The sequence below is a fragment of the Lichenostomus cassidix genome, unplaced genomic scaffold (genome assembly GCF_008360975.1).
Source record: "Lichenostomus cassidix isolate B80296 unplaced genomic scaffold, HeHo_3.0 HiC_scaffold_490, whole genome shotgun sequence".
NCBI classification, from domain to species: Eukaryota; Metazoa; Chordata; class Aves; order Passeriformes; family Meliphagidae; genus Lichenostomus; species Lichenostomus cassidix.
In genome coordinates this window covers 5,276-23,872 of record NW_028147462.1, presented here as the reverse complement: position 1 = coordinate 23,872, position 18,597 = coordinate 5,276, and the positions used below count along the sequence as shown (strand labels likewise).

The 18,597-nt window shown below is 46.4% G+C and overlaps 1 protein-coding gene across 1 annotated transcript; it reads right to left on the bottom strand.

Moving 5' to 3' along the window:
- Window positions 1-261: 261 nt before the first annotated feature.
- On the bottom strand, window positions 262-16,750 carry LOC146422299 (MAM domain-containing glycosylphosphatidylinositol anchor protein 2-like; the record flags this gene model as incomplete). The annotated part of the gene is made up of 3 exons (XM_085046647.1): window positions 262-531; window positions 12,826-12,958; window positions 16,554-16,750. Coding segments are annotated over 3 exons (600 nt in total), but the record flags the coding sequence as incomplete, so codon positions are not given.
- Window positions 16,751-18,597: the final 1,847 nt, after the last annotated feature.

The following is an 18,597-nucleotide window of genomic DNA, read 5'->3' as shown; positions in this document are numbered from 1 at the left end:
CTGAACCTTGAATGTTGACCATTGAACATTGAACTCTGGCCACTGAACATTGACCATTGACCATTGAACACTGAATGTTGAAAATTGAACGTCGAACATTGAACCTTGAACATTGAAACCTGACCATCAAACGTTGAATGTTGAACATTGAACACCGAATGTTGAATGTTGAACAGTGAACCTTGAATGCCGCCATCCTGCCAGATTAGGACTGGAATAATATCCCAAGATAAAAGTAAATGGTTTTCCAGCTCAACTCACCTCTTACGATGATGTTGGTGGACTTTTTCGCGGGGTTGCCGACGTTGTTGTTGGCGATGCAGCTGTAGGTGCCGGAATCCTCGGAGGTGATGGCGGGAATGGTCAGGGTGCCCCCGTTCAGGACCGTCTTGTCGGGCAGGACCCCTGCTGACCTCACCCACGTCAGGCTGGGCGTCGGCTCCCCGCCGGTGGTCACACACACCAAGGTGATGGCTTCTCCAGGGTTCACCACGATGGGGTCGTCCACGAGGAGCTTGATGGAAGGGGATGCTGCAAAACACAACAGGAATCACAGAATCAGGGAACGGTTGGGATGGAAGGAATCTTAAAGCCCATCCCATTCCACAATTTCCAAGCCCCATCCAACATGGCCTTGGCCACTTTCAGGGATCCAGAAGCAGCCACATTCCCCGGGCATTCAGAGGCATTCAGGGATTGCTGGGAGCATGGATTGATGGATGGAGAGCACTGCAGCCATGCTTGGGAAGGAAAGGGTCATGTGTGGCACAGGTGCCAGGAAATGGGATTGGAAACCCTGGAAAAAGGAATTAGTAAGAACTCCTTCAGCATGGGAAGCCTGTTCTCCTCAAGTCAGAGCTCTGAACATTGAACATGGAATGCTGAACATTAAACAGCGAACCTTGAACGTTGCCATCCTGCCAGGGTAAGATTGGAATAATATTCCAAGGTAAAAGTAAATGGGTTTACAGCTGATCCAGCCCTCGTCATCCACCTCCTCCCTGATGAACTCCTGGGATTTTGGCTGCAAGCTGGGATGAATCCCTGGAGTTTGAACCAGGAGAAGCATCTCCCTTGGGACATCTCTTTGCACATGGAGAGACTCAACAATCCAGGACAGAGGCGTTTTCCCCTCTCTGGGATGTACAACCTGCAGCTCACACCTAATTCCCATAATTCCCATTAAATATCCTATGACCAGCTGCAGCAAGGGCAGCCAGCACAGGCTGATGGAAAGATGCTGCTGCTGCTCTCAGAAAGAAGTAATTAAATTTAATTCTCTTTTTTTACCTCTCTTTTTCCATAAAACATTTCCATATGACACAAGAACAGCAAATGCTCAATCAAAAGGACAGGGCAGGGCAGTTCATTGGAGAATATAAATAAACATAAATACAAATATATAGATATAAATATAGATGCAAATATAGATAGATAGATATAGATATAGATATAGATAGATATAGATATAGATATAGATATAGATATAGATATAGATATAGATAGATATAGATATAGATGATATAGATATAGATAGATATAGGTATAGATATAGATATAGATATAGATGATATAGATATAGATAGATATAGATATGGATATAGGTATAAATATAAATATAAAAATATAAAAATAAATATAAATAAATATAAATACAAATATAAATATAAAATCCCACTCTGAGCTGTGCCATCCCGTGTCCCCTGTGGTGAGGGATCCACCCTTGCTGGATCCAGGCTTTGCTCCAAGGCATCCTTTAAACTGCATAAGCAATGAGCCAATGCATAAATATACATTTCTAGGCCAGGAAAAGCAGCAATCCCAAAGAAATCTAAGCATAAAGGTGAAGGATTGACATTCTGGGCAAAGAACGCCAGCAAAGGTGGTAATAAAAAGGGAAAGGCAATAAAAACGTTACATTCAGAAATCACATCCCCACCCTCGTTATTACAGGGAGATATTCCCGGGTGTTGTGCTTTATATGGGAATCCTATTTCAATATTAAAGGAACACAAACCAAGCACTAGAGGCAAATGCAAGAGTCAGCTGGAAAATCAGAGTTTGCTTATTTGGGCTTCACCCAGGAGGAATTTGCTTTGTCTGCATTCGGATGTTGGAACAAAAAAATGGGAAGAGCTTGCTTTGTACCTGTCCTGGCACAGGGAAAACTGGGAATATCAAAATCATGGAATATCCTGAGTGGAAGGGATCCACAGGGATCATCCAGTCCAGCTCCTGGCCTTGCCCAGACACCCCAAAAATCCCACCCTGTGGAGTTCTGTCCAAACAAATCCTTCCCAGCGTGAATTCCTGGTTCAGGTAATTAAAAACCAAAGGAATTTGGTTCATGGCTGAAAACCCAGACCTCAAACAAGCCAGCTCTGCCAGCTGGGTCAGGGTCTCTCTGCTCACATCCTCTGAGCTCATCTTCTTCCATCAGCTGATGGATTTGGGATTCCAGCTGGGAAGTGTGCCAGGATTTCTGTTTCAGGAGGCTTTTTTGGGGAGAAGATGGCAAAAGCAGGGATCCAGGTGCAATCAGAACAGAGCTCCAGAGCTGTGGGGTCTTCCCAAACCAGAGGTAACACCCAGTTGGTCCCTATTTCCCTCCCCCTTCCCTTTCCCTGAGTTTAATAATTTTTTCCCGAACAGTTCCTGCAAGGAGCTGCTCTGTGCTCTCACTTCCCATCAAATCACGAGACAGGGAACCATGGATAATCCTTCCAAACCTGGAGCAGAAGATAAAAGCACCAACGTCAGCCCAGCCTGGTGGGGCTGCTTTCCATAAAGGCCTCCGAATCCTACAGATGAAAGGGAAACCTTTGCCATCCTGCAGGAACAAAGTGGGATGGGATAAAAAGGCTGTGACACCTCCCTTTCATCCCAGCACTCCGAACGGAAAGTACATGGAAATGATGGCTTGGATGCAGCAGTTTCCCTTTATTTACAGCACACGTTTCGCTTTCAGCTCCTATCCCAAAAATCCAAACTGAAATCCAGCGACACACGCAGCCCTGACCCCGGAAAGCTGGATTTAATCCAAAGAATATTGAGAAATTCAGGAAGGTTGTTGAAGTTTTCAGCAAATAGAACTCAGTGGAGCAGATAAAGGGTCAAACTCTTCTTCTGAAGGGAATATTCACAATATTCCCAGCAACAACAAGCCTTTGCTTAGGTATTTCTCTGCCATGGGGAGAGACAGCTGGGGACTCAGGGAATCCAGGAATGGTTTGGTTTGGAAGGGACATTAAATCCCATCCAGTGCCACCCCAGCCATGTCAGGGACACCTCCCACTGTCCCAGGCTGCTGCCAATACAGAGTTGAAGAACAATGGGATTTATCAAGGAATGTTCAGTCCTAGTTTGGGAATTTAATCCTCAGAACCAGAACAACCCCCAGTACCAAAACTGATGGAAACACAGGAGAGGCTCATGCATCAAATCCAATAAATTCCAAGAATTCCAAATGCAACCAAACCATCCCTGCCAAACGGAGTCAGGACTAAATGCAGGTGTACTATCAGCCCCAAAGCCAAGCTCAACCCTGGCTGAGGTCTCTCCTGGATGACTTCCAGCCCTCAGGATTAACCAGGGGAATGCTGGGCCACGGAGGTTTGGCCAGCAAAGCTTCTCCCAACCACAACCTCTGCCCCAGCAGAGCCTCAGCCAGGCAACATTCTGGGGGAAACATTCCTTGAGCTCGGCTAGGAATAATAAAAACCATCACCAAACCACAGCCAGCTCTGGGAAATATTCCCAAAATTCACATGGAACAAGCTTTCCAAACACCACGAGAAAAACTCTGTGCTCTCAGTGCTCTGCACCTCCCTTGCCCTTTGGAATTGGCTTTTCCCAGTGCCAATCCCACATTTCAGAGTCATGCTCAACCTCCACCCCACCAAAGCCTCAGCCAGGCGACATTCCCAGGGGAAACATTCCTCAAACTCTGCTAGGAATAATAAAAATCATCACCAAAACCAGCCAGCTCTGGGAAATATTCCCAAAATTCACATGGAACAAGCTTTCCAAACACCACGAGAACGACTCCGTGCTCCAAGGGCTCTGCACCTCCCCTGCCCTTTGGAATTGGCTTTTCCCAGTGCCAATCCCACATTTGGGAGTCGTGCTCAACCTCTGCCCCAGCAGAGCTTCAGCCATGCGACATTCTGGGGGAAACATTCCTCAAACTCTGCTGGGAATAATAAAAATCATCACCAAACCACAGCCAGCTCTGGGCAATATCCCCAAAATTCACATGGAACAAGCTTTCCAAACACCACATTTGGGCATCACAAGAACAACTCCGTGCTCTAAGGGCTCTGCACCTCCCCTGCCCTTTGGCATTGGCTTTCCCAAGTGCCAATCCCACATTTTGGAGTCATGCTCAACCTCTGCCCCAGCAGAGCCTCAGCCAGGTGGAAACATTCCTCAAACCCTGCTAGGAATAATAAAAACCATCATCAAACAACAGCCAGCTCTGGGCAATATCCCCAAAACGTGCACAGAACAAGCTTTCCAAACACCACGAGAATGATTATATGCTCCAAGGGCTCTGCACCTCCCCTGCCCTTTGGCTTTGGCTTTCCCAGCGCCAATCCCACATTTGGGAGTCACGCAGGGAACAAAGAGAGCAGCAGAGCTCCTCCTCTCGCAGAACAAGGCCCTACTGATGCCGGGAGTCTGCCCAGCTCCCATTCACGCCGCAGCTGCAGCCTTGGAAAAGGAGCTCCCATTCAGAGGCTTCCGTGTGGGAGAGGTGATGTCGCATCCCGGGATTTCGGAGCCCGCCTGGGAAGCCAGCAGTGCTGGTGACAAAGTGCTCTTGGAGTCACAGAGGGTCACAATGCTGTCCCTGCTGCTCCGAGGGCTTTAAATGCGAATTACATCCATTTCTGTTGGCATCGCGGGAAAGGCGAGTCAGGCACCGCTGGCAGATGGATGGAGATTGATTAGGAAATTAATAATTAATGGCTCCGACACGGAGCAGTCCTGCCAGGGTGATAAACCAGCAGGAAACACACCCTGGGCTTGATTAATGGCTGGGGTGAGGCTTCCTCAGCCTGAGCACAAAGCAAGCACTCATTAAGTCATCATTAACACTTAATTGGACAAAGCACTCTGGATCAGGGAAGCTGTGGCTGCTCCATCCTTGAAAAATTCCAGACCAGGAGCAACTTGGGATAGTGGAAGGTGTCCTGGGATAATCCCTAAATTCCATTCCCACCCAAACCATCCCGGGATTTACTCAAGGATCTGATGAACATATCCAGGGAATTCGAAAGTGTGGAATCTCTGCTGCTGCCTGGGATGAGGAGCTGAGGCTGGAATTGCACTGGGAGGAAAAACCCATCTGTCATTCTTGGAGGAGGCAGGGAAAAAATCCACTGCCAACGTGTCATAATTACAGTGAGACAAATGGATGTATTTAGGCTGGATATATGGAATTGAGGAAATGTCACAATTGGCTTTAGGGATTACTGGAAATGCAAAAGAAACCCAATAATTTAACAGCAATATCAAAAGTGCAGGCAGCAAGTCGTGTCCTTGACAAGTCTCTCAGCTGTGATGAATAGAAATGAAAGGACATTATTTCCTCCAGTTTGGGGCATTATTTGAAAGGCAGAACTGAAGTAATGGAACATAATTGAATTATATTTTTATATCCACGGCTGTGTGTGCATCCATTTCATTTACAGCCAGGGTTTCTTGCAGGAACACAAAGCCAATATTCCTAACAAGACACACAACACACAGGTCCTTGCCAGGCAGAGCTGAGAGAAAGGACTGGGAGCAGAATTCCTGCACCTATTTACTCCAGAAAATTCAAACAAGAGTGGATTAGAATTCCCAGCATTAAATCACAATCAGAGAATCCCAGAATGGGACTGGGAGATTCTGCAAATCCAAACTAAATCTCCCTTCCTTCCGCTCCATTCCTCCTTGTCTATTTTTCCCCCCCTTATTTTACAGGGCAAAAATAAACTTTTTATTTCCCACCCTGCAACAGGGTTACAATAAATTACATCCTTTCTTTTCATCATCACCCTTCCACAAACCCAAACTACCCTTCAAAATCAGATAAACCCAAGGAAAAACCAAAGGAAAAAAATCCTAAAACTGAACAAGCACTGAAAATTCCCTTATTTACTTTTTTATGTCCATCCTGTGTTGCTACTGAGACATCCCAGTGGAAGTCGCACACCACGTGGAAAAGAGGAGAAAATACTCCAGCTAAACTGTTCTAAAGTTCCAGAACTGTTCTAGTTCCAAAATTTTGTCTTTAGGCAAATAAAACATATTTATCTCATCCTTTTTTTTCTTATTCCCTCTTTTCCCCCCCATTTCCTTTTCACTACCTTTAAATTTCCAACACTTCCAGGACAAGAAGAAATAAAGGCAACCTTCTCAAATCCCAATTCTTCCAATTTTATGTCCTTTTCCTGACTAAATACATGAAATTCCCGAGGTAAGATATTCCCAGAGCAGCTTTAAGCATCGCAAGTGGTTTAAGATCATCATGGAATGGTTTGGGTTGGAATGGACCTGGGAGGTGATCTGATTCCATCCCCTCCTGATATGGGCAGGATTTAGGGTTTTTCCTGGCATGCAGGAGGAATTTCCAGCTGGTAAAAAGATCAGGATCTGTTCTAGGACAAAAAGGTCTGGGCAGGTGTCCCTTGATGGCCACCCTGCTCTGTGTCCCTTGATGGCCACCCTGCTCTCTGTCCCTTGATGGCCACCCTGCTCTGTGTCCCTTGATGGCCACCCTGCTCTGTGTCCCTTGACCTCCCAGCAGGGTCTGGGTGCAGTCACGGCTTCTGGCAGAGATTAAAAAGCAAAAATCCTATTTTTCAGTCTCCCCTGAGCCTGTCCCTGAAATAAAGAGGCTTAAAGTTCAGGCAAGAGGGAGATCATTTTGTCCGGGCAGCCTGTCAAAAATGGAGAATTATGAGGTTTGGGGAGCAGAGAGGGAGAGAAATAAAGGATTGAATTATCAGAGAACTGTAAAATTATGGAATATCCTGAGCTGGAAGGATCCACAGGGTCCTCCAGTGCAGCTCCTGCCCTGCCCAGACACCCCAACAATCCACCCTGGGCATCCCTGGCAGCCTCAGGCTGTGCCCATTCCCTGGGCAGTGCCAGCACCCTTAAAATAAAAAAACCCAAAAACCTTTCCTTAAAATCTGAAATCATAAATAAATATAAATATAAATATAAATATAAATATAAATATAAATATAAATATAAATATAAATATAAATATAAATATAAATAATGACATTTCTCGAGGTTTTTCAGCTGAGCTCAGTGTTCCTATATCCCCACACAAGCCACTCCAGGTATCCACATCCCATTCCCTGCTCTCCATTCCCAACACCCTTTTTTTTCCCCTCCTCCAACTTTTCCCAAATCCCCCTGTTTTCCCAGCCATGGGGCCTCAGCCTTGACGACTTTATCTCTCTCCCCCTTTCCCCTCTCCCTTCCCCAGCCCTTTGAAGCCTCCGTGGGCTCCTGCAGCACAGAAGTGGCATTGAGGATCCCAGCGGGAGGAAGGGAGGGAGGAGGAGGAGGAGTTGGGCTATTCAAGGCACTTCCTCGCTGGTTACACTCCGCAGAGCCTACAAAAGCTCCACACTCCCACACTGGAGGGATTCATTCCGTGGGCATTGCACCCAGCAGGGCTGAGGGAAGCAGGATCCTCCCTGGGGCAGCAGAGTTCAATCCGTGGTGGAGTTGGCCTTTCCTGGCTAAATTTAGATCCAGGAGGGATTAAATCCAGCCCAGCCACCCCAAAGCCAGCCTGGCATGGATTTATCAGCCGAGGTCACTGATCTGAGCACCCCTAAAGCACAATTCCTGCTTTCCAAAAATAGCAGGGATGAGCTGTTCCTCCGTTCCCCGAGTGCAGCTCTGCCTGAGCAGCTCCAGACACCTCAGCCCAGCCCTGCTGTATGAAAACGTCCTAATTAGTGGATTAGGGATGAGTGGCTAATGAGGAGCTGCCAGGCAGGACCCTCAGGCTGCTGGAGGACACAGTCTGGGCAGGAGGAAACGTCAGCTGTGTGCTCAGGGCAAGGGAGTTGGGATGCAGGGATGGATTAAAATGTTGGGAATGCAGGGAAGCAGCTCTGGTTGAATTTGGGGTTTATGGGGTTGGGAATGTGGGGGGATCTGCATTCCCTGAGGATTGAACTTCTCCAAGGAGATCAGCAGGACCTGGGGACGCTGGGGTGATGTGACCCCCAGGGAAATAAAGGGAATGTTCTTTATGCAATCATGGAATTGTTAGGATTGGAAAACACCTCCAGAATCATGGAGTCCAAGCATTCCCAGCAGTGCCAAGGTCACCACTGCCCCATGTCCCCAAGTGCCACATCCACAGGGCTTTGGAAACCCTCCTGGGATGGGGACTGCAGAACTGTCCTGGGTAGCTGTGCCAGGACTGACCACCTTTCCATGGAGAAATTTTTCCTGATATCCAAATTCAACCTCCCCTGGCCAGCCTGAGGCTGTTCCCTCTCCTGCTGTCCCTGACCCCCCGGCTGTCCCCTCCTGTCACAGCTGTGCAGAGCCACAAGGTCCCCCTGAGCTCCTTTGCTCCAGGCTCAGCTCCTTTCCAGCTCCCTCAGCCTCTCCTGAGACATTTCCAAAACAATCATTTCCAACATGGCAAACGCTGCTGCAGAAGGGAACAGGACAATTCTTCACTCCATGGATTCATTCCAGATTCCCTGGAAAAACTGCAGGAAGTCAAAACCAGCCAGGATAAGAGGGGATTTGGTAGGAGAAGGTTTACACCTAATGAAGATCAGGACTAGGGGATCCCTTGGGATCCTTTCCAGCTTTATTTTCTATTATTCCCTTTTGCTAAAAAATTATCCCAGAGAAGCTGTGGTGTCCCTGGATCCCTGGCAGTGTCCAAGGATGAGGCTTGGAGCAGCCTGGGACAGTGGGAGGTGTCCCTGCCATGGCTGGGGTGGCACTGGGTGGGATTTGAGGTCCTTTCCATCCCAAACCATTCCATGATTCCATAAACTCATCCTCCTGCAGTGCTCAGCTGGGAGCATCCTCAGCTATTCCTCCATCCAAGCATTTCCAGCCTTTTTCCTCCCACCTCACTGTCACTCCCCCCAGGAATGCCAGGAAATGTGAAAAGCCATATTTTTTCCACCTTCCATAATTCCCTTTCCAGTGCATTGTCTGACTGCCGGGAAACAAAGCAAGCTTCTCATGACAGCCTTCAGCTTAATCGAGGGATTAAAAGTGAATTAAGCCTTTTTTAATTTGTCTCTCACCACAGACCCCAGACAGAGCAGAGGCCTCAGCTGTGATCCCAATGAGCTGTGGCAGGCGGCTGAAAAATCACAGATTGAGAGACTCATCCTGCTCCAGAAAACTTCCTGGGCTGGTTGATTTTCTCCTGCAGGCTGCCAAAATTCAGCTTTAATTTCTCTATGAATGATCACCTGCACTAAACTGCCTGCTAATAGACAAAGTAATGTAATTTTGCAATGAATCAGTGCCACCAAAGCTGCTTTGTAGAGCGAGATAAAAGCCTGATTTGCTCTTCCTCAATCATATTACCAGAAATATTCTAAGGAGCCCAGAATTCCCGTGGTTTGCTGGGTAAATATCCTGCTTTTTCTCTGGCACTTTGAAACAATGAACAACACTCTTGAAAGGCTCTGTTTGTGATATTCTTAGCTGGGAGTGTTCCAAGTGCCAGGCAGGAGGAGTTGGGGCTAAAATTACCTTCCTTTGGTGCTTCCCATGGAAACTGGGGACACTTCAGCTGGGAAGGACTGCTGAGTGACACTGGGCAGAGCTGGGCTGGGAACAGCAGATCCAGGGATTGTGCAGGAGGAGGAATTTGTTCCTGTTTAGAGGAACCTCCTGAGCAGAGCAAGGGCCAGGTTAAGGCACAGAGATGGGGTTTGGAATTGCAGAATCATGGAATGGTTTGGGTGGGAAGGGACTTGAAATCCATTTAATTCCAACAGGGACACCTCCCACTGTCCCAGGCTGCTCCAAGCCCAATGTCCAGCCTGGCCTTGGACACTGCCAGGGATCCAGGGGCACCACAGCTTCTCTGGGAATTCCATCCCAGCCAGGAATTCCCAATTCCCAATCTCCCATCTCTCCCTGCCCTCTGGCAGTGGGAAGCCATTCCCTGTGTCCTGTCCCTCCAGCCCTTGTCCCCAGTCCCTCTGCAGCTCTCCTGGAGCTCCTTCAGGCCCTGGCAGGAGCTCTGAGCTCTCCCTGGATCCTTCCCTTCTCCAGGGGAACATTCCCAGCTCTCCCAGCCTGGCTCCAGAGCAGCTCCATGGATTCCCCTGGATCACTCCAGCAAATCCACAGTTTCTTGTGCTGAGAACACAGGGAATGGCTTCCCACTGCCAGAGGGCAGGGAGAGATGGGAGATTGGGAATTGGGAATTCCTGGCTGGGATGGAATTCCCAGAGAAGCTGTGGCTGCCCCTGGATCCCTGGCAGTGTCCAAGGCCAGGTTGGACATTGGGGTTGGAGCAGCCTGGGACAGTGGGAGGTGTCCCTGCCATGGCTGGGGTGGCACTGGGTGGGATTTAAGGTTCTTCCAACCCAAACCATTCCATGATTCCATCAAATGCACAACAGCCAAATTCCCATATTCTGATCCCACAGGTTGCAGCTGAATTAAGCCCAGCTGTAACCACAACAGTGACAATAAATTTGGGACATGTCTGCACCCTGCAGGTATTCCTGGCTCTCCATTCCATCCCTCCAGCTTCCAGTTAAAACAGGTGGACAGGCCAGGACTGAAACAGCATCAGCTTCAGGCTCTGATTTTCATTACTTTGGATTTATCCTGGATTCCCCTGGATTTACAATTCCTCTAATTTCTCTGGAGTTACACCAGGTGAAGTTCAAGGAAAGAACATCTGGGAGATGAAGTTTTATTGAGGGAGCAAAGGTTTGTCCCAAAGTCACCCCAACCTCAGTCCCTGGCCTTAATGAGCTCCTGTTCACCTCCAATCTTGCCCTTGGTGCTTGGGAGCAAATTCCTCAAGGCAAAGTGGGAATCCCTGGAATTTTTCAGCTTTGTTCACTTGGGAAAACACTCCACAAGGGACAAGCTCCTCCCCAAATAAACACGGCACATTTAAGGTGGGAGTAATTCCTTCTTTTGTCAAAATTGCCCCAACATCACTCATTCTGAGCTCAGAAAAATTGGAGTTTGGTGTTCCCCCATCGCCATCAGCATGGACAGAGACCATGCTGGCTCCAGGAGCAGAGTAATTCCAATGAAAAATGGGAGTGAGAACAATTCCCACCCTCTGTTCCCATGGATGAAGGTGGAGGAATGTCAGAAGTTGCTCCCAACTTCAAGACTTCTCCTGCCATGAAACCAGAGCTGCTCACGAGGGACAAACCTCACCTCAGGATATTTTTTTTTCCTTGGAAAAATTAATAAGAGTGTAAATTAAGGTTTTCCAAGTCATTTTGCTGTTTCCCTTCGGAGCAGATTGTAATTCCTGTTTGCAGTGCTGTGTACAGCTGTGGGACACCACAGGTCTGCTGGCAAATCTGCAATTCCAGAAAACTCCTTGGGATAAAGCTGTGAGGAGAGGAATAATGAGGAAGTGCAAATGAAATTCCTCGTTCATCCCAGACACACCCAGCATTTTAATTTTGGGTTCCTCTTCTCCCTGTTTTCAGGGCACTCAGGTACAAAATTTTAAGGCCTAACCCAACTTAATCAAACTTCAAGTTTCCAAATATTCTCCAAAAATTCCATTTCCTGTGGATTTGTTTTCCAAAGCTGAAATTCCTAATTATTCAGGAGCCCGAGCTCAGAATGTGGCCCTTTGGTGGGAGGTTCAGGAATGGTTTCAAACACTTCCCATGCTTATCCTGGACATGGAGTCTGCAGGAGAGATAAAATCTGGGATTTCCATCCTCCTGGAGACCAACGTTCCCATTTCTTGGGATTGACCAAAAATTTTTATTGCAGCCAAAGCAAGAGGGAGAGACACAACCAACTGATCCACAAAGGACAAAATCAAAGGGAAGAGCAAATTCACAAGAAAATTCCACAAAATGAAAACAACTTATCCAGGGAATCTACCTAAAGGCTCAGAGATCCTCCCACAAAGGATTTCAACACAACTCCGTGGATATTTACATCTTGAAACAATTAAATCCCAAAGAAAACATTTTGCTTGCAATCAATGAAGGAATCGATGCAAGAATAGGTTAAATCAATCCTTGAAATCAATGCAGGAATATAAAAAGGTTAGGTTTTTCCCACGGAATATTTTGTGGAATAAAAATTCTTAGGTTTCAACACAGCACAGGAAAGATGTGGAAATATTGGAGAGATTCCAGAAGTCATGGAGATGCTGGGATTCCAGGCTGGGAGAGCTGGAAATGTTCCCCTGGAGAAGGGAAGAATCCAGGGAGAGCTCAGAGCTCCTGCCAGGGCCTGAAGGAGCTCCAGGAGAGCTGCAGAGGGACTGGGGACAAGGGCTGGAGGGACAGGACACAGGGAATGGCTTCCCACTGCCAGAGGGCAGGGAGAGATGGGAGATTGGGAATTGGGAATTGCTGGCTGGGATGGAATTCCCAGAGAAGCTGTGGCTGCCCCTGGATCCCTGGCAGTGTCCAAGGCCAGGCTGGACATCGGTTTGGATCACCCTGGGACAGCAGAAGGTGTCCCTGCCATGGCTGGGGTGGAATGAGATGCACTCCAAGGTTCTTCCCCCACAAACTATTCCAGAATTCCATGAAAATCCCCCAACCCCAAGGGATGAGCACAGCCAGGGCAGGAGGTGCTGCTGGATCTCACCGGTTTTGTTGGAGAGGCGGAAGGACACCATCTTATCCGGGATGCTGCAGACATTCCGCACGGAGGCGATGCAGCTGTAGTTGGCATAGTCCTGAGGTCGGAGATTCTTCAGCTTCAGGATCTTTGTTTCTCCCTGGGAATGAAGGAGAGAACGTTAGGAAGGGCCAGAGGTGGAGAAGCAGTGGATACAGGGAATTCCAAGGCTGGAAAGCCAGAGGGAATTTAGTTTGGCAGAGTCAAGTTGGAATGTTATTCAGGATAATTTGTTTTAAGGTACAAATTCCGTGACGCAAAAAATCCCAAAGTACAAAATTTCTGCTGTTTTCCTTTGAAAATGAGGTGCTGCTGGATTTTATTTTCAGCCAGGGAGCATGAATGGAGCAGGGATGGAGCAGGAGAGCTGAGTGGAACATGGAATGTCAGATTCCTTCAGCCACAGAAAACTGGGAAATGTGGGATTCCACCAGCAAAGATTCAAATAACAAAGTGAAAAATGTTCATTTTCAGGTGTCCTGATAAATCTGAAATGCTTTAATGTTGACACAGTGTTAAGAATGCATGGAATTATTTTTTAAAATTATCATGTGGACAAACTGCCCAGGAATATATAGGAAAAATAAGGAAGTTTGAGAAAATAAATGTACAAACCTGGGAAAAAAATAAATCCATAAAAAATGCTACAGCTGAGCAGGGAAGAAACAGTCTTTGAAACTTTAGAGAGACTTTAGGAATGTTGGAATTTAAGTGGTTTCTCTGTCCAATCAATCCCATGGAAATGATGGGATTGAAATGAAGCCCATGGGATTTAGAGTTTGCAAGGCCAGGCTTTGGAAATGTGGAAATAAAGACCAAATTCCTGCTTTAGGAGTTTTCTCTGGAACAGGGAAAGGTCTGATCCAAAGGCACTGAGCTCTGGAGCAGCTCCATCCCAGCAATTCCCTCCTCAGCTCCAAGTCGAACTTGGGCTGAACTCACAATGGAATTCTGGATCATGTCCCCGGCTTGCAGAGATTTATAAAAATGTATATATTTTCCTCATTGGTTGGGATAATTAGCCTAATTATGGCTAATTGCATAATTATTGTAAATACAGCAAATTTAATCTCGCGCTCAGGCTGTGCAATTCCAATGAGCGACGAGGAGGATGAAAACTCTCCGGGAAAAAAATCTCCATCAAGATCTGGGATTTGGAAAGTTCATTTTTCCAACACCTCCACAGATAAGGATGGGCAGGTTTGCTCCATTTCTCTCCCCATGGATGCTGGAATAAGCAGCTGATGTTTCCTGATTGACTGAAAAAATCTGGTAATATTTAAGGAATTTCTCTGGATTTGCCCAGTTTTCCAGGCGCCTCCTGTAGTTTAATTGCTGATGGGGTTTTGGGATCATCCCAGAGGATTGGCAGCAGGAAAGGGGGAATTTTGCCCCTCTGTCCCACTCAGGTGAGACCCCAGCTGAAGAGCTGCTCCAGCCCGGGGATGCAACATCAGGAGGATGTGAAGCTGCTGGAGTGATCCAGAGGAGACTCTGGAGCCAGGCTGGGAGAGCTGGGAATGTTCCCCTGGAGAAGGGAAGGATCCAGGGAGAGCTCAGAGCTCCTGCCAGGGCCTGAAGGAGCTCCAGGAGAGCTGCAGAGGGACTGGGGACAAGGGCTGGAGGGACAGGACACAGGGAATGGCTTCCCAGTGCCAGAGGGCAGGGAGAGATGGGAGATTGGGAATTGGGAATTCCTGGCTGGGATGGAATTCCCAGAGAAGCTGTGGTGCCCCTGGATCCCTGGCAGTGTCCAAGGCCAGGCTGGACATTGGGCTTGGAGCAGCCTGGGACAGTGGGAGGTGTCCCTGTCCTGGTGTGGGATGAGGTTTAAAATCCTTTCCCACCCAAACCATTCTGTGATTACCAAAATTAAAAAATCGTCAGAAATAACAATCAACCTCTTTTTTGGGTAAAATACCAGAGAAATTTTGTTTCCCTTTCCATACCATTGCATTTCCAGATTAAAATCCACCTTCAAAGTGCTCAACAAAAACTTCCCTCTCAAAATTCCCTCCTCTCAATCCTCTGAAGCCAAATTCCCTCTGTCCCTCTCCACATCAGCTCTCTCTATTTGCATCCCTATCGTAAGATGAACTAATTAAGCAGAAGATGTTGATGACTCTTGAACCTTTAATTACATCTTTTCCTCTCATAAACATGGAGCAGACTTTGCCTGCACAGATCCAGGCCATGCTAATTCCAGCTGCCCTCCAACAAATGGAGAAAGGTTATGGATAAGGTCTGAATATCATCAGGACAATCTGATTTATTCATTAATTAAACCCACTCCGAGATTTTAGGAAGGGTGATCCTAATAACCTAAAAAAAAAAAAAAAATCTAATTTCATGTGACACGTTTTAGTAGATGAACCCTTAGATTTTAGGGAAGGCAATCCTCAGCATTTCCAGATTGGAATATAAAATAAAAAATCCGCTCTCCCTTTTTAATTAAAACATTTCCAAACTCCAGGTTACACTCGAGTCCAAGCAAAGCCCCAGATTTGCTAAACTGGCTCCGTAGCTGTTAAATTAAAAATAATCTCATTACATTGAGGACACCAATAACTTGGCTCTGAGATTTAATTCCCATCTCTGCAAGGTTCCAGGCTCCACATTTCTCCGGAAAACACGGAGCTGTTGGAGCAATATAAAGCTGTCAAGTACAATAAAAAGGCCCAAATGAAGGTGCTCTCAAATCATTAACTGAAAATTATTTATGAAAGTCGCAGTTGCTTTCTGCTCCCAACACCAAATTACCAGGCAGTTCTCACCTCTGCCTTTCCTTCCTATTGCTTGGGATTTTCCAAAACAATTTCCCCCCTTTTTTTTTTTCTTTCTTTCTTTTATTTATTTTTTTTTTCTTCAAACACCATCCCACACTTTTGGCCACAGACAATGGGATTTGCCACGTTTTTTTTATGCTGCCACAGTGTGAATGTGTTCAGGATAAATTCATCTGAGCTTATCTGACAGACCCAGGCTGCCTCCGGGGCTGGGAGTGGGAGCAAGAAGACGACTTTGGAAAAGGTTTTATTTCCTTTTTTGCCACCTCATCTTCTAAGTGGGGAATTGTGAAACAAAACCTTCTATTTAAAGCTGAAAGAGGCAGAAAAAAGGAGTAAAAAAACCCATGGGGAGTTGTCATGTTGTCTGGAATCTTAGAATTTTTAAGGTTGGAAAAGCCCTTTAAGATAATCAAATCCAACCACCAACCACCACCATGTTCTCCATAAATCCATGTCTACATCCACACATTTTGGGAGCACTTCCAGAGATGGAGACTCCACTCTTTTCCTTTCTACCCCTTCCATAAAGAAAATTTTCCTAAAACTTAATCAACATGTAGAGCTTTTAAGGCTGTAATTTGGGCTGTGATTTCCAGGTGGGATCAGTGTGTTGGATCAGGAAGGATGAGGAAATAGGAGTCAAATCAGAGCTTTGAGCTTACAGGATCCAACCAAAATCACTTTAAATGACCTCCTGCAGGTAACACTCCCTCAGAATTTACTATTTGATATTTTTACAAAAAATTTAAACATATTTTACCTTAGGAACCTTTTCACAACACCCAGAAGTGTTCGAGTTGGGCGCCATTAACTGGAAATCATCCTCAATCCCCACCCCACAAACTCATCAGGAAAATCCTTTTAAAAAGCCTCAAGATGGCAAAAATCCCCGCTTTTCCATCCTACCTGGGTAAAGAAGGGCTCGTAGATCTCCACTCCCTTGTCGGAGCCCTGCAGCAGCACCTCCTGGCCGCGGCGCCAGCTGTAGCGCACCGGCGGGTTGGAGTTGGCCACGCACCTGAGGAACACCGTCTTCTCATAGTAGAACTGCTCCTTGGCTTCCCCGATGCTCTGGTGGACGGTGACGATGGGATCGTCCAAATCTGGGAAAAAACAGACAGCAGAAACCCTGATTAAGCCAGGATTTAGTTGACTCGACAACGACGCGGCGACGGGAATTTCCCGCAACGTCTCGTAACGAGTTGAGAGTAAAACGGAGGCAAAACGGCTCTAAAAGCCCCAAATTTTAAGAATTTTGCAGCAAAATTCAGGTTTTGAATGCATTTCCTTCTCCCCAACTGGATCTCCTCAAAAACTCCCAATTTTTAGGCGTAACAACACAGCCAATTTCATGCTAATGTCAATCATATTTCTATTATAGTGCGGTGATTACTGCGGTTTCGTCTGGTTCGCAGCTTCACTCCTTGTTTCTTATAACTCTTTTCCGACAAAATTATAAAGCTTTGGAAATAAATAGACAGCCTCATTTGCATCCAAATGGCAGGATCCAGTAGTCCATGGATCATGTGCACGCAGCTGTTTGCTTTTAGAGCTGCAATTTAATACAGCAATTTCATGCAGATTCCCTGCTTTTAGTTACAGGCATTTAACTTCCAGCAGGTAAATTCATCCCGGCCTTTGCAACACATTTCTCTTGATTAAAATACAGATATCAGATAATTACTCCCACTGCAGCAGCTCCGAGAAAAATGAGATGCCCACGACGAGGAATTCGCTTCTATAGGGAGAAAAAGTACAATAGCCCTTGGAATATGAGGACACCAAAGCAATTAATTTGGGTTTTATTCCACCAAGAGCAAGGAGATTCCTGGGCTGGGGGTAATTCTGAGCTTTGTTTGGAGGGATGATTTTATTGAGGAAGGGAAAAAATGAAGCAAGGAAAAAACAAGGAAAGCAAGAGCTGTTTGTCTTAAGGACTTGTTAAAAACACCCAACTTCCAAATAACCAGGAATTCCTGGGTGATTCACAGGCAGGAATTCCTAATTCCCAATATTCCATTCCCTGTGTCCTGTCCCTCTATGCCTTGTCCCCAGTCCCTCTGCAGCTCTCCTGGAGCTCCTTCAGGCCCTGGCAGGAGCTCTGAGCTCTCCCTGGATCCTTCCCTTCTCCAGGGGAACATTCCCAGCTCTCCCAGCCTCGCTCCAGAGCAGCTCCAGCCCTTGGAGCAGCTTCGTGATCTCCTCTCCAACAAATCCATGTTTTTCTTGTGCTGAGGATCTGCACTCAGCATTCCAGGTGGAGCCTCCAAACAAACAGAAACACAACATTTCACGTGCAACTCAGCCTTGGCTGCAATGATTTCAGAACCTTATCAGCACTGCTGGTTCCTTCAAACACCAATGATCCCTTGGGTAGGAGCTCATTAATCCCTTATCCACAAATTGAACCCAATTTTCGCAAAGCCTAGTGTGAGTAATTATCAAAATGTTGGTTTATGGGGTTTATTTGAGGCTGAAATTCAGTGAAATGGATAACAAGGTTCTCAAACCTTCACGTGATTAAAGGGAACCAGCCAAAGGCATCCCCAAATCCCTCTGCAAGGGTGACAAATCCCAGAACTGTTGAGGTTGGAAAAGCCTCCTGAGATCATCAAATCCAACCATCAACCACAACCACGTTCACCACTAAACCTCAAGATCCACATCCACACACTGGTTGAATTTTCCAGCAGTGGTGACTCCACCCCTTCCCTGGGCAGCCTCTTCCAAAGCTTGACAATCCATGGAATTGTCAAGGAAGAACTTTGTTAATAAAATACACAGACTAGAACATATCAAAATTCCGTATTGAAAAGCGATTTCCAGAAAAAAAGACCAAACCTAAAGACTAAAAATTCATCTAAAGACTAAAAATTAATCTTTAGCTGTTCCTTTTCTGTTTGCATAAGAAGAGCAAAGCAGGAGAGTCTCAAAACTTGTTCCAGAATTC